The sequence below is a fragment of the Hyperolius riggenbachi genome, chromosome 4 (assembly GCF_040937935.1).
Source record: "Hyperolius riggenbachi isolate aHypRig1 chromosome 4, aHypRig1.pri, whole genome shotgun sequence".
NCBI classification, from domain to species: domain Eukaryota; kingdom Metazoa; phylum Chordata; class Amphibia; order Anura; family Hyperoliidae; genus Hyperolius; species Hyperolius riggenbachi.
This window is the reverse complement of record NC_090649.1, coordinates 335,431,486-335,447,681: the sequence shown is the minus strand read 5'-3', so window position 1 is coordinate 335,447,681 and position 16,196 is coordinate 335,431,486. Positions and strand designations below refer to the sequence as shown.

General features: G+C 41.5%; 1 protein-coding gene across 2 annotated transcripts in view; it reads left to right on the top strand.

Moving 5' to 3' along the window:
* Positions 1–16,196, top strand: part of SNX9 (sorting nexin 9) — a 240,724-nt gene that overhangs the window by 88,187 nt on the left and 136,341 nt on the right. For both annotated transcript variants that reach the window (XM_068231862.1, XM_068231861.1), the window contains exons 5-8: positions 4,410–4,542; positions 6,342–6,498; positions 8,871–8,955; positions 11,727–11,852. In XM_068231862.1, coding sequence (XP_068087963.1) covers positions 4,410–4,542; positions 6,342–6,498; positions 8,871–8,955; positions 11,727–11,852 — 501 coding nt within the window. The remainder of the gene's footprint in view (positions 1–4,409; positions 4,543–6,341; positions 6,499–8,870; positions 8,956–11,726; positions 11,853–16,196) is intronic.

The following is a 16,196-nucleotide window of genomic DNA, read 5'->3' as shown; positions in this document are numbered from 1 at the left end:
AGGCCTCAGTTATTTGGACTGAGTTAGTCAAAAAGGCTTGAGGAGCAGACCTGCCCTTTAAGGGATTTTCTCTTAATGAGAAAATCTGCAGTTCTGTCAGCAGACCTAGAACATACCAAGAAGCTGTTCTGTGGACAAGGCCGCAGGTCTCGCTGACCTCAGCTTGTACGCCACTGGAACAATAAACATCAGCCATATTTAATAAACATCCACATTCCAGTAAGTAAAGGAAAGGTGACATTAAATATTAATCGAGTGGGTGGGTATTATGACACCACGAGGTGGCCCAACCAATAGTCTGGTCTAGGGAAGGGCGAATATGATGTCACAGTTAACTCTTTCCTAGTCGGTATTAAAACGGAGGTGGGCGATCAGAGCTCACTCTGCTTCATACTTTCATGCCCTCCATCTCTGACTTCTACTGACTGGAACCCAATTATTTCTCTAAGCATGTTCATTCCTTTCTGTAATCTGATATAATGTATGCTGTATAGGTAGTCTAGATGTAACATAGAGTAGATGCAAGAAGACCTGGGTACCTTCAGCAGGAAGGTACTCACGCAGCTGTAACGCAACATGGAAGATTGGCTTTGCTAGGGTGTGATGAACTGTATCTATCTGTATATCTGTTTCATGAATAAACTCCTTAAACGTTGAAGAAGCCTGAAAAAGTCTATCTCCTGCTTGCTGTGTGAGAGTCAAGTTATCTCACAGTCTGTGAGACGCAGCTATAAGAAGTTGCTGGTGTCGAAGCAAGGTGATTTAGAACAGTTTATAACACTGAGTTCTGATCTCTGTCAGAGTTGTATAGCTCTGATTTTGATTTCACAATTGGAATGGGATATCTTATTTGGAGGCTTAAGACTTCCGGAAATGTAGTGCATCGAATCAATGAGATTGTGATACCATTCCAGTCACCCTTTGTATACTTTCAAGTCAAGCAAGCCACTCATGTACAGATTGGTCTAACAGCCAGATTACTTTAAAACTCTCCAGTAGAGAGAGTACTGTTGGGCCCAAACAGAGCTAAGCTAATATCTTGCTACTACAGCTTCATACTATAGCACATAAATGACCACAGATCCCAAATCTTGTCTTTTGATGGCTCCCAAATCACTGAGCACCACTATAGCTGTAAGTCATATTACAGCCTATGGAGGCGCATAGTGCGCCCAAATGTAGTCCTTATGATGTGGTCCCAGGGACGTAACTACAAGGGAGCAGGGGGGACAGAGCTGTAAAGGGGGCCCAGCTACTATTTCCCTCCCTCTGATAAAGGGACCCATCCTTCAGATCAGGTGTTTTTGTGGCTACACTGGTTATTAGTGTGAAGATTATAATTTCCACACTCGTTTTATGACCCCCAAGATGAGGGTCACCATGGTTAGCAAGGTAAAGAGTATGAACATTGGGTGGCCCTATCTACATTTTGCGGGGGGCCCCCATGATTCATAGTTATGCCCTGTGTGGTTCTATCCTTAAATTCAAGCTTTCTGGGAAAATGTTCTTACATACACTGGATTTTCCTGATATTGTCTCCATAAATCTGCCTCTGAGGGCTAAAAGAAGACAAGGACTGCTGATCAAAAAATCTAGCCAGGGTCCAATCCTATTCCATTGTGCAAAGAATCTCCTTGCTATATGATGGACTTCATCCTTTACAGAATGGAAAGATCTGATTAATAAGGATTTACCCTTCTATAAATAAATGTACAAAATTGAAGGACATACTAAAATTTTGTAAAAACTGCAGAAATTGTTCAGTCGTGTAACCTACACAGAATGTAAAATGATATTCCCATAAAGGTGTAAGGATTAGATGATAGCACTATATTTTGGTGGAATGTACCGTATTTTTCGCCGTATAAGACGCTCCGGAATATAAGACGCACCTAGGTTTAGAGGGCAAAATCCAGGAAAAAAAATACTAAACCTGGTGCGTCCATGTTCCAGGAGCGTCTTGAAGATGTTCTCCCCCAGTTGATATGCTCCTATGTCCCCTTCTGTCCTCTCAGGTGTACCCTTCTGTCCTCTCAGGTGTCCCCTTCTGTCCTCTCAGGTGTCCCCTTCTGTCCTCTCAGGTGTCCCCTTCTGTCCTCTCAGGTGTCCCCTTCTGTCCTCCCAGGTGTCCCCTTCTGTCCTCTCAAGTGTCCCCTTCTGTTCCCAGGGTCCCCTTCTGTCCCTAGGTGACCCCTCTCCTGTCCTCCCAGGTATCCACCTTCTGTCCCCAGGTGTTCCTGCTATCTCCCATGTGTCTGTTTCTTCCCTTGTCCCCGCTATCTCTGCCATGTCCCTGCTTCTCTCCGATGTCCCTGCTACTTGCACGTGTCCCTGCTCGATGTTTAAATGTATACAATGTAGCTCTGCTGTACCTCCGCCATGTCACCGCTATGTCCGCCATGTCCCCGCTACTTGGATATGTCCCTGCTCAATGTTTAAATGTATAAAGTGTAGTGCTGCTGTATCCTCGCTATCTCCTCCATGTCCCCCTGTCTCTACAATGTCCCCATGTCCCCGCTATGTCGGCAATGTCCCCCGCTATCTCCTCCATGTCCCCGCTATGTCGGCAATGTCCCCCACTATCTCCTTCATGTCCCCGCTATGTCAGCAATGTCCCCCGCTGATGTAGGCTCTTACCTCTCCAGCAGTGCCCGTGGGGATAGCCGACCTCTTCACCGCTGCACTTCTCGCTCTAGTGACCGCGACTTGTATGGGCGCGTCATCAGTACAAGCCAACACTAGAGCAAGGAAGCAGGTATCAACTATGGAAAAGAAGTAATAATGGAATCGTACAGCCAGTTTGTGACTTCAAGATACAGAAAGTGTTACTTTGTTTGAAGTGTGAATAAATAACAGGTTTTCTTTAAGCCTTTGTGGAAAGTGCTTAAAAAGCTAACAAATTGTGCCCTAATAACAATAAATGTACCTTGCTTGGTAATGTCAAATTGTGCATTTAAATAATGACCAGCTTTTCTTATCAGTGAAAGCAAAGTCTGGTTGTGATAAACGAGCTCTAGACTGCATTTCAATGGCAAATCAATGTTATATTTTCTCATGACAATGTTCTAATGAAAATACCTGCTGGGGAACTAGATTTCTGCAGACTGATTAGAAATACTGTATACCATTTTGTTTGTCATTGAAGTATACCTGTCATATGTAAAATATAGATCATAACATTGCTGGCTTACTTTAAAAAATGCTGCTTTTATTGCTTGTGATGCTGTGTTATAAGCGCACCCCATGCAAGACATCACAGACTAACCTAGAGTGAGGAATCACCTCGGAGCGAGGATAACACCTGTGTCTTTAGCACCCTCAATAAATAAAGGACCAGTAACCCTAGAGGCCATTGAACTATTTTACCGCAAGATGTTACCCGGACATGTCCCTCAGGATAACCCCAAAATTTATGGACAGGAACAGATAGGATGCAGTGAGGTGTTATGGTGGTCATACACTGGTTGATGTGAGCATCAGATAGATTCCTCTCCAATCATTATCTGATCAGCGAGGGCTCTATCCAATTGAATCCCTCCACACACTACACTCAGATTATCAATAGATTTCAATCATTGGACCTTAAAAGACAGCTCACAGACTACAGCACGACTCATTGCATTGAGATCAGAAGGAGAATCCGATCGCTTCCTGTAGACCCACCCAATTGCGTTGCATGACTATTCTGGTTGCAGGAGTTTCCTCCTTGTATCTCACTGGCACAAGCCCTGCCGTGTAGGATCACTCTTTGGGTTGGTATGGCAGGAAAATGTTTTAAAGGAGTTCTTTCGCGAAAAAAGCAGGCAGTTAAAAAATGTGACAGATGACAGGTTTTGGGCCAGTCCATCTTTTTAAGGGGGATTCTCAGGGCTTTCTTTGTTTTCAACAGCATTTCCTGAACAACAGTTGCAAAATCTAACTGACATAATAGTGTGCAAGTGATTAGGGAGGCCAGCTGGTATCTTGCTATTTTGGCAGTTAAACTGTTGTTCAGGAAATGCTGTTGAAAACAAAGAAAGCCTTGAGAATCCCCCTTAAAAAGATGGACTGGCCCAAAACCTGTCATTTGTCACATTTTTTTAACTGCCTACTTTTTTCGCGAAAGAACCCCTTTAACTGTTTTATTACACCAAGTAGCAAGCATTGAGGCTAGTGTTCAAGCCCCGGGACAATCTCTCACTTTTTCATTGGAGTCCTCAAATAAGAGACCTGGGTTATGTTGGTGAAATTCAATAAACTTTTCAGTGTCTGTTGAGATGTACTGTGGTTCTTCTGGTTGGATCTCCATCAGTGCTGTTCTCTGGTGTTATGGAATGGCAGAGATCAGATCCTCTGCATCTTTGAAAGTTTTTATAGAGCACATTTAAAAAAATAAGAGATCTTAATCATTCTTTTATTGTATTCTGTAGGGTAAAAACACAAATGACCCTTGGTCCAGCTGGAGTGTACCTAAACCACCTACTTCTGGCAGTGCAAATGATCCTTGGGGGGGAAACCAGGATTCTACATTTGGTCATCCACAGGCTTACCAAGGCCCAGGAGGTATATAATATAAAAGTATTTTTATATGCCAGCAGCATATCTGTTTTGACTATTCAATGCAAACATAGGCAGAAATCTGACGTTTTACTTTTTTCTTCCTCTTTACATTGTAAATGTGATGCTAATACTCCAAGTTACAGAAAATGTGTTTCTAATATAGCTTACAACTTCAAACTGGACTACCCAAACATATTAGCTGCTGAGTTTAATTGGCTAAACAACTACTGGTATTTGAAACAAACTTGCAAAAATCTCTGAAAAATTGCATTGAACTTGTTTAATTGTGCGCAGCACTTTTGCCTTGCAATGCTTAGAGTCCAAGGATGGATTTCTGGCCAGGACACTGTATAAAATTTTGTTTCTATGAGTTTTCTCCAGTGACTCTGATTTCCTTCCCATGTTGGCCCTAGACTGATGTAGAAATATGAGGCTATGACTGTTCAGAATATTGTTGGAGAGGCCATTAGTGGCTGTTTGAAGACAGGGCATTGCCGCTTAGACTAGTTTAAATTATCATTTGTAATCCTTTCCATGTGCTTTGAACTGTGACAGGACGATTTGTGTGTGAGAAGCAGCTACAAGAAAAGGATCCACAGCAGAACCAAGACTGCTAAAACCACTATATATTTTATGTTCTTGAAGTGATATTGAAGCAAAAAAAAAACTTATGATATAATAAATTGTATGTGTAGTACAGATAATTAATAGAAGATTAGTAGCAAAGAAAAGAGCTTCATAGTTTTATTTTCATTTATATAGCTGTTTTTCTGCACCATTGGGCTCCTGGTCTCCTTTTGTCTCTTGATGAACCTGAGGCTGTTATAATCACAGGAACCATCGACATAAGCTACCTTTAACCACCTTAGTGGTATGGACGAGCTCAGCTCGTCCATTACCGCCAGAGGGTGCCGCTCAGGCCCTGCTGGGCCGATTTTAATGAAATAAAGAGCAGCACACGCAGCCGGCACTTTGCCAGCCGCGTGTGCTGCCTGATCGCCGCCGCTCTGCGGCGATCCGCCGCGAGTAGCGGCGAAAGAGGGTCCCCTCAGCCGCCTGAGCCCTGCGCAGCCGGAACAAATAGTTCCGGCCAGCGCTAAGGGCTGGATCGGAGGCGGCTGACGTCAGGACGTCGGCTGACGTCCACGACGTCACTCCGCTCGTCGCCATGGCGACGAAGTAAGCAAAACACGGAAGGCCGCTCATTGCGGCCTTTCGTGTTACTTTTGGCCGCCGGAGGCGATCAGAAGAACTCCTCCGGAGCGCCCTCTGGTGGGCTTTCATGCAGCCAACTTTCAGTTGGCTGCATGAAATAGTTTTTTTTTTATTTAAAAAAACCCTCCCGCAGCCACCCTGGCGATCTTAATAGAACGCCAGGGTGGTTAATGACAGCAATGAAATGCAGTGGAAAGGTTTTTTTTGGGATTCAGTTAATTATCAGGGCAAAGAAGGACTATGCAATTTATCTGAACACTCTTCATAACATTCTGGAGTATATGCAAATTGCTATTATAAAAACTTAAGAACCAACTTTCTAATTTCCAATATTTTTGACAGTCTCAAAACTTTTGGCCAGGACTGTAAATCATTTATACATAATTATTGTAAAAATGAAGCACTTTTCTTAGTACATTATTTTCACTGGAGTTCCTCTTTAAGGTTTTTCAGAAAGTTGCCCTTTTGATTGTCAGCTTGCAGAAATGTACTTGTGATTTCTGTGTGTCAGTGATGTTTACAGGTTTGGCGGCAAAAAACTCTTCATGAAATTCTATCACATTAAATTTAAATCCTTCTCTTTCTAGCTGTTGACGATGATGAATGGGATGATGACTGGGATGATCCAAAATCCTCTCCTCCTGGCTACCTTGGTTATAAAGATTCTGAGACCTCAGAGTCTGGAGCAGCCCAACGAGGAGCAGGAGCGGGAAGGCCAACTTCTATGAAGATACCACTTAATAAGTACATATCTATGCGCATAATTCACGCTGAACAAAGTTGAACTGCTTTTTTATGCTTATTTTTTAATACATCTATTAACCACTTAAATGTTACAGCAGGTAATTTTGGCGCTGGTGCTGCTTTAGTGAAATGGGTGCCACATAGATCGCAATGTTAATTGTGGTTATAGTGGCTTCCAGGAGTTAATTTGGATGCTGGCAGTGCCCAATGAATACTGTGGGACCCCATTGTCCTCAATACATAGGGTAAGAGGAGGAGAATTTAGTTGTGAAGGTGCGCAGATATTCGCAAAAATTGTGGTGGTGGGTAGGTTAGCCTCAGGCATTAGTAGAGGGAAGGTTAGTGTGAGAATAGGTTAGGGCTTGATGATAAATGTGAGCAAAGATTGTGTGTGTGTGTGTGTGTGTGTGGGGGGGGGGGGGGGGGGGTAAGATTTAGGCATCGGTAGAGAGAGGATGGGTTAGGTGATAAATACAGAAGAACATTGGCAGAAGATCTCAAGGAGCCAGACCCTCACTGCAGGCAGCTCGGAACTTACATTCATTCCTCCTCTCTTTCCCTCTGTGGCATTACTCACGGGGAACCCACAGTGATGTGATGACGGGCAGTTGTAGCAATCGCAACAGTCAAGCCACTGTGATTGACATTCAGTGAAAATTGGAGTTGCATGGCTGTAGCTAGAAACTTAGTTTTTACAAAGGACCACCACTGCTACGACTACCACTATGGGTACCTTGTGATTCACAGGAGGGGGACCGTTTTAGTGTGCAGGAAGCTGTGGTAACCATTGCAGCTGTATGTTAACTTTCCTTAATGCATAATTTATATGTTTTTACAGTTAATTTTGAATGCACGTTTTCCTATAACTGCATTTTTATGTATGCAGTTATAGAAAGGGAGGGCAGTTTTTTTAAGAACTGGACTTTTAGAGAAAGGAAAAAATAAAGTAAGGACGTATCCACATAAGAGAATTAAAGCATGTTCATTTCAAATAGAAGAGAGAGTACATTTTTCCACACATAATTGAAAGGTGAAACATATTCACTGTGCTGCTCTTTATTGCACATGTATATTAATGTAATCCAAGGGAAATAAAAACCGTGACGTGCAGCAGTCCATATAAACTATTTAGATTTCAACTTAAAATCGATGCTGGATTTCTTAGTCCAGTAGATTGATGTTATTATAGTCTTATCCTGTAGTTACCATATTTAATATGTTGAATGAAAATGCATTAAAAACAATTTCTGTATAACAGTTGTCAGGGGTTTAAATCATGTCCACTACTGAGATCCAGGGGTGTCAAACTCAAATAGACTGAGGGCCGAAATTACAAACTAAGACCAAGTCTAAGGCCATCAGTCATGTTTATTGAAAAATTGTTCAAATTTCAAACTTTTTTTTCACTTTACAATGCAATGTAAACCTTTTCTATCATAGTATAATGCAGGGGTGGGCAAACTTTTTGACCCATGGACCACAAAGCAATCTTAAATTTGTTTCCTCCAAAATACACAAAATCCAGCAGCATGTCTCCAAAAACACACATAATGCAACAGTGTTTTTACCCAAAATACACATAATGCAGCAGTGCTTCCCCCAAAATACATATAATGTGGCAGCATTTCCAAATACACATAATGTGATAGCGTTTCCCCAAAATACACCTAATGCAGCAGTGTTTCTCCCAAAATGCACATAATGCAGCAGTCTTTCCCCCAAAATAAACATAATACAGCAGTGTTTCCACAAAATGCACATAATGCAATAGTGTTTTCCCCAAAATACACATTATGCAGCAGTGTTTTTGCAAAAATACACTTAATGCAACAGTGTTTCCTCCAAAATAAACATAATACGGCATTGTTTTCCCAGAAATACATATAATGTGGCAGTGTTTCCCCCAAAATACACATAATGTGGCAGCGTTTCCACCCAAAATACACATAATGCAGAAGCGTTCCCACAAAATACACAATGCGGCAGTGCTTTCACAAAATACATATGATGCGATAGCGTGCTGAGTACAAGCGTGGCTGTGGACCAAATTTAAAGTTGATGCCTGAAACCACTTGCGTCACACACCCTGAGTTTGACTCCTATGAGTTAGATTTTCAAATCGTAATTTTTTTATGGGCAAAGCCCCCTCTCCCGCTGTGTCTTGGCACTGCTGCATCTACTTCAGAGTCTCAGATGTATGAACATTTTGCTGGGTGTGCTGTATCAATGTGTGTTAATTGTAGTGTCCTTGTTTGTACACATAAACTGTTACCATTGTTAGTATTTTTATTTGATTAAGTTGGACAGAGCAATGAGACATCAAAGTGATTGAAAAATGTCATAGATCTCTAAATGCTGTTTTCTTCTGACAGATTTCCAGGTTTTGGAAAATCTGGTGTGGAACAGTATCTGCTATCCAAACAGACAGCAAAACCCAAAGAAAGAATCCCCATAATTGTAAGTTAGTTGCACTGTCTTAGATTAGCAGTAACATTTACCATAAGCATTTACTTTCATATATATATTTATTTTGATAAAATTTATGTTGTATGATGCTTCTGAGATAGAAAATTGGTTTGTATGTTTTTCCTGGAAAGAACAAAGGATGTGTTGTATATGTATAATGGACCAAGGAAAACCATGTCCAAATGTCTTGTGAAACAGTAATAGTTTAAATCCATCCCCACCTCATCTGGTAGCAGTGAGCTCGAAATTGGTATATGAAATCAACAGATTCTGATGGGTGTTGGAGCTTACAAAGATCTGCAAAACCTTCCAAAAAGTAGAACATTTTCTGTATTGTTAATTAACGACAAATTACTATTGCACACATAACGAATGGGAGAATTGTGAAAACTTGTAAAATGTAAAATGCGTACAAATAAACTCACATTTCTCCCAGAGTAGGTTACCAAAGGTTGCGCCAACCGGCCCTTCTGCGCACACGCGTAGGGCAGTGCATGCGCAGAAGAGTCGGCTGGCCCGACTTAGCCAGATTACCGAGTGATTGCGGCTGAACAAAGGCACTCAGGAGGACAGCGTGGGACACCTCCCTGTTTATGGGGCTTGAGGAAGCCCCGGATAAGTAACAAATTCCAACATCTCAGGTTTGCTTTAATGCTACTAAAATTCACATGTAAAAGTATGCATTAAAATTAAAACAGTCATTGCTGATACCACAATTAAAACACTGTGTCCCAAATATACAGAACTATCTGGTATCCCTTAAAAAATTACCAAGGTTAAAATCACTCCTGTGCAAAAAAGGCTCCTTTTTGCCAATAAGTCCTTATGCTTCCAACTTGTTCTGCATCTATATGCTTGAATCAGAGTTCCCTCAGTTGCAATTCGAATAGAATCGCTACATCCAGATAACAGATTTACCACAGCAGTTCAGCTACTTGCAGATGACACTGTGCCGATGGTCTTATGCTGGGACTACACAATGCGTTTTTTTCGGTCGATTTTCTGCTCGATTGATTTTAGATTCGTTTTTCTGCTTGATTCTCTTATCTTTTCTTACCAATTTCCATTTACTTCTATGAGAAATAGAGCAGTAAAACGATAGAAAGTTTGGACATGTCGGAAATTATCTATCGTGTCATCTATCTGCCAACAACACGCAACGTGTATTCCCAGCATTACTCTTACGCCAATCTCACTGAGCTTTTTTTTTTTGCACAGAAATGTGATTTTAACCTTGGTTTTTACAATTAGAGATTTTACATGCCCCCCCCAACTGAGGTGTTATTGTTAAAGGGATACCATATAGCTCTGTATGTTTGGGACAGAGTGTGCTTTAGAGTTTCACTTGTGGTACCAGCATTGACTGTTCTAATTTATGCATACTTTACATGTACATTTTATTAGCATCAACATTTTATTAGCATAAATAAATATATCTAGAGGAAAGCAGCAGGGTGAAATCTTTAGCAAGTACGCTGCACCACCTGTGTCATGTATTTTACCATATGTAATTTTTTTATTTAAATAATGCAAGTACTTTGTCGAAGACCCTGAACAAGCATGCAGAATCAGATGTTTGACTTAAAGCACATCTGAAGTGAGAGGGATACGGAGGCTGGCATATGTATTTCCTTTTAAACAATACCCGTTGCTTGGCAGTCCTGCTGATCTATTTGGCTGCAGCAGTGTCAGAATAACACCAGAAACAAACATGCAGCTAATCTTGTCAGGTCTGACAATGATGTCAGAAACGCTTGATCTGCTGCATGCTTGTTCAGGGTCTATGGCTAAAAGTATTTGAGGCAGAGGATCAGCAGGATAGCCAGGAAACTGGTATTGCTTAAAAAGAAATAAATATGGCAGCCTCAATATACCTCTCACTTCAGTTGTCCCTTAAGTTTAAATGAGTTTGCCGCATGCTTGTTTCACGTGTGTGATTCAGATACTACTGATGCATGAAAGATCAGCAAGATGCCAGGCAACTGGTATTGTTTTTAAAGGAAATAAATATGACAAACTCCAAATTTCTGTCATTTCAATTGTCCTTTAAAGAATGGTACACATTTTACAAAATCTGCTGAAAGTGTTTAAACTTTTGAGCACAACTGTAACCAAATTGCAGAAGCCTCTTTTAAAGAGAATCTGTACTCTAAAATTCTTAAGTAAAAAGCATACCATTCTATTCATTATGTTCTCCTGGGCCCCTCTGTGCTGTTTCTGCCACTCTCTGCTGCAAACCTGGCTTGTAATCACCAGTTTTAGGCAGTGTTTACAAACAAAAGACATGGCTGCTTAAAGCTTGAGGCTCAAGTAAGCAGAGTGTGTGAGTCACACAGAGCCTGCAGGAGGACTGGTGAGGGTGTGTATAGCTTCTATGCAATCACAAGCAGCAAAGCACATTCCAGCCAGACTGCATGAGCCGGACAGACCCGACAGAGGAGAGAAGATTAGATCATATAACAGAGATAAAACAGCCACTGTGCAAGTAGGAAAGGCTGCAGTAATCCAGACCACATTAGAACAGGCATAGGAACTTAAAGGATAGAAGAAATAAGGATGAAAATGTTGTTACAGAGTCTCTTTAATACTAAAGTAGTAAGATTTGGACAAACTACTTTCTAATCTAAGCCATCAGATGTTATATTAAAAACTTTTTTCTATGAGGTTTAAAGTGTGATGAAATGTGTAGTATTCTTTGTGCAGTGTGCATGTTTGGTTATTTATGCAGTATGCTCAAATATGTATTAAACTGTTATTTGCAGATTGGAGATTATGGGCCAATGTGGGTCTACCCAACTTCAACATTTGACTGCACTGTGGCTGAGCCACGAAAGGGAACCAAAATGTATGGTCTCAAGAGTTATATTGAATACCAGCTTACAACAACCGTAAGTGAGATGTGCAATTCTGATCTAAATGTTTGTTTTACTTTTTTTGTGTTTTTTTTTTTCTAGTTATGCATTCATTTATTCACCATTAACATCCACAAGAACACCTGGATAACCTTGCTACATTATGATGAGATACCTAAATAAAAGACGCCAGTAAATTCTGTTAATTGACTGAAAACCATAGTATCACTGCTGCCTGGAAAATAAAGAGGTGGTCTCATAAGAGCAAATGCTCAGATGGACAGATTCTGTCCTATTCATTCTAACCTGCAAAATTCTCACTATCTTATACATTGTCACAAGTCCTGTAACCACGTCTCACATGTGTATTCAGGTAATGCTTTGTACAACCAATGTGCAAGTTGTATACATAACACAAGTTGAGATATTTGTGTAGTTTTTGTAAACACTGGTAACATTTCTATACAATAATGGCCTCAATTCACTAAGATGATGCTGGAGATAATAAGGCAAGAGAAAACTTACCTCCACACAGTGAGAGAGTTATCTTATCTCTTCATTACTTAAGTTGCCTCCTCTGTAATTAAGTTGCCTCCTCTGTAGTTATTTGCACACGCAGTTAATTAACAGTCTTTAACTTTAGAATTCTGGAGTTATTTTAAGGATTGAAGAGTTAACTTAAAGACAGGAGAGTTAACTTTAGGTTTGCCTGAGGTAAAATGTTTCCTGAATACTACATGCCTCATCACCATGGTGAAAACTCTAGAAACGTCATTAAAGACAGGAGATAAGCTCAGTGAATTGAGGCCAATGTCTTTGCACATCAACTTTACTGCTGCCTGCTTGCCGTCCGCTCATGACTCTGCAGGGAGGCGGGGGGAAGGAGTGTAATCCGGACACCAGTCGGCTGGCCAGATATGCAGCGTGCAAGTGCCTAATCCGGCCTGTGGGACGTAGTTTGCCCGGCTCTGGTATAGCGCCATCTATAGTCCAAATTCAAGGAGTCCCTGACTTAGGATCACCTGCCAATATGACCCTCCAACCTGCCATGATGTCAGGAACTCCCTGCACTGTCTCCGGTGTCCTCCTTCACTGCCCCCCCGTGTAATGTAATTAGCAGCAGCTCATGTATCGTTCATCTGATCCTGGAAGCCCACGGAGATCAGCAGCTTCTTTTTTCGCCCACTCCTTCCCCTAGTGCTGGCACTTCCTTCCATTACACACGCGACCGGCGCTAGGGGGAAGAGCGAGTGAGAAGAGAAGCATCTTGTCACCGCAAGCTTCCAAGATCTGGTGAGAGATACACACAGCTTCCGCTGCTAATTCCATACCACGGGGAGTGCAGAAGGACCCCAATGGGGGACAGGGAGAGGACATAAGGTGGACAGGAGGAGGATACAGTAATGAAGGGGGAGAACATCTACAAGATTCTCATGGACGCACCAGATTTAGTTTGTTTTTTTCCCCCCTGGTTTTTGTCCTCTAAACCTAGGTGTGTCTTATAGTCCAAAAAATAGGGTACTTTTTCAATGGAAAGCTCCCTGCAGTATGATACGCATCTCAAGAGGTGATAACATTATCTTTTGTTTACGCTGCTCTGTTGCTACAATTACAATTGCAGTTAGATTCCTGGCAGTGCTGAAACTCCTTCTAATATGTGTGCAGATCAGGGAGGGCTCAGAAGTGATCACTGTGAACATTACAATATATACATACTGCAGCTATGAATAAAATGCAATGGCTGCTTTCAGAGCAGATAAACTGTACTTTGGTAACTTTGTAATTTATAAATGAATAATAATACTTGTGCACAAAAGCAAATATGTTTACTGTGTGGGTTATAAAAAGTAGGAAAACACATTTTTATTGAATATTCTATTACACTATTACAGTTTCATATCCCTTTAAGGTAAAAAAAAAACCTGCGGGCTGAAGTGTTCCACTTCATCTCCAAAGGTTTTTCACCTTAAAAACCAGAGTAATTTTCATCTTTCAGCGCTCCTTCCATGTATTCGCCTATAACTTTATTACTACTTATCACAACAAAACAATCTATCTTTTTTTTGCCCCCAATTAGGCTTTCTTTGGGTGGTACTTTTTGCTAAGAATTTTATTCTAACTGCATTTTAATGGGAATAATACAAAAAAAATGGGAAAAAAATCATGATTTCTCAGTTTTCGGCCATGATAGTTTTAAAATAAAACGTTCTTCTGTGGATAAAACCCACACATTTTATTTGCCCATTTATCCTGGTTATTGCAATGTTTAAAATATTTCCATAGTACAATGTATGACGCCAATATTTTATTTGGAAATAAACGTGCATTTTTTTCAGTTTTGCGTCCAATCACTAATTACAAGCCCATCATTTAAAAAAATAACAGTAATATACCCTCTTGACATACATATTAAAAAAAAGTTCAGTCCCAGAAGTAACTATTTATGTATTTTTTTTTTCTTTTCTTTTTTTTATGCATACATTTATTTGGGTACTATGGGAGAGTGTGGGAGGGAAGGAGTTAGTTTTCATTGTAAGTGTGGGTCTTTTTATTAAAATAAATGTATGTAGGTGTAATTTTACTTTTTGGCCACAAGATGTACTTGTGCATTATTTCCTATTAGCAGATTATAAATAGGAAGTAATGCGTGGCTGTGTTACTTCGGAAGTCACAATGAATGCAGGCAGGGTCGGACTGGGACCCTGGGGGCCTAACAGAGAAATTTCAACCTGGGGCCAACACATCCCATAATTGTGGTAAAAAAAAAAAGAGCGTGACCATGCACCAGAAGGTGGGCGTGGTCATGATGTATCATGGACAGGGCAAAATATACATAGCAGCATTGTAATTCAGAGACAATGCTGCCCAGCAAAACTTCGCATAGCGTCCCCCTCCTTCAATATGAAGTAATTCCTAGTTACCATACATATGACATTGATTAGATTGTGAGATCCTCTGGGGACAGTCAGTGACATGACTATGTACTCTGTAAAGTGCTGCAGAAGATGTCAGTGCTATATAAATACATAAAAATAATATGGTAGGACATTAGACTATGACTATGGTAGAATTAGAGTGTGAGCTCCTATGAGTACAGTCAGTGACATGACTATGTACTCTGTAAAGTGCTGCAGAAGATGATAGTCCTATATAAATGTATAATAATAATATGGCAGGGCATTAGACTATGACTATGGGAGGGATCAGATAGTGAGCTCCTCTGGGGACAGTCAGGGACATGACTATGTATTCTGTACAGTGCTGCAGGAGAGGTCTGTGCTATATAAATACATAATAATAATAATATGGTAGGACATAAGACTATGTCTATGGTAGAATTAGATCGTGAGCTCCTCCGATGACAGTGACAGGAGTATGTACTCTGTAAAGTGCTGCAGAAGATGTCAGCGCTGTATAAATAAATAATAAATGGTAGCACATTGGGCTATGACTATGGTAGAGCAGCACGATGGCCTAGTGGCACTCTTGCCTTGTAGCGCTGGGTCCCTGATTTGAATCCCAGCTAAGTCAACATCTGCATGGAGTTTGCATGCCCCCCCCCCCGTGTCTGCATGGGTTTCCTCTGGGCACCCGGGTTTCCTCCCACATCCCAAAAACATACAGATTTGTTAATTAACTTCCCCCTAAATTGGCCCTAGACAGCAATACATACACTACACTGTTACATACATAGACATAGAAGGACTATGGTAGGATTTAGATTGTGAGCTCCTCTGAGGGAGTTAGTGACAAGACTATGTACTATATACAGCGCTGCAGAAGATGTCAGTGCTAAATAAAAATTAATAATACAAAATGGATCGGATTAGATTGTGAGCTCCTCTGAGGACAGTCCATGACATGACTATGTACTCTGTGAAGTTCTGCAGAAGATCATGTCAGTGTTATATGAACATAGGGTGAGGCAAAGAAGGTGGGCACAGGGGGTACGCATGGAAGGTGGGCACAGGGGGGGAAGCATTGAAGATGGGCTATGGAGGGGGAAGCATGGAAGGTGGGCACGGGGGTGGGGGGGAGCATGGAAGATGGGCACAGGAGGGGGAAACATGGAAGGTGGGCACAGGGGGACACAAGGAAGGTGGGCACAGGGGGGAAGCAAGGAAGGTGGGCACAGGGGGAACGCAAGGAAGGTGGGCACATGGGGGACGCATGGAAGGTGGGTACAGGGGAGGAAGCATGAAATTTGGGCACAGGGGGGGGGAAGCATGGAAGATGGGCACAGGAGGGGGAAGCATGGAAGGTGGGCACAGGGGGACGCAAGGAAGGTGGGCACAGGGGGGAAGCAAGGAAGGTGGGCACAGGGGGATCGCAAGGACGATGGGCACAGGGGGGACGCATGGAAGGTGGGCACAGGGGAGG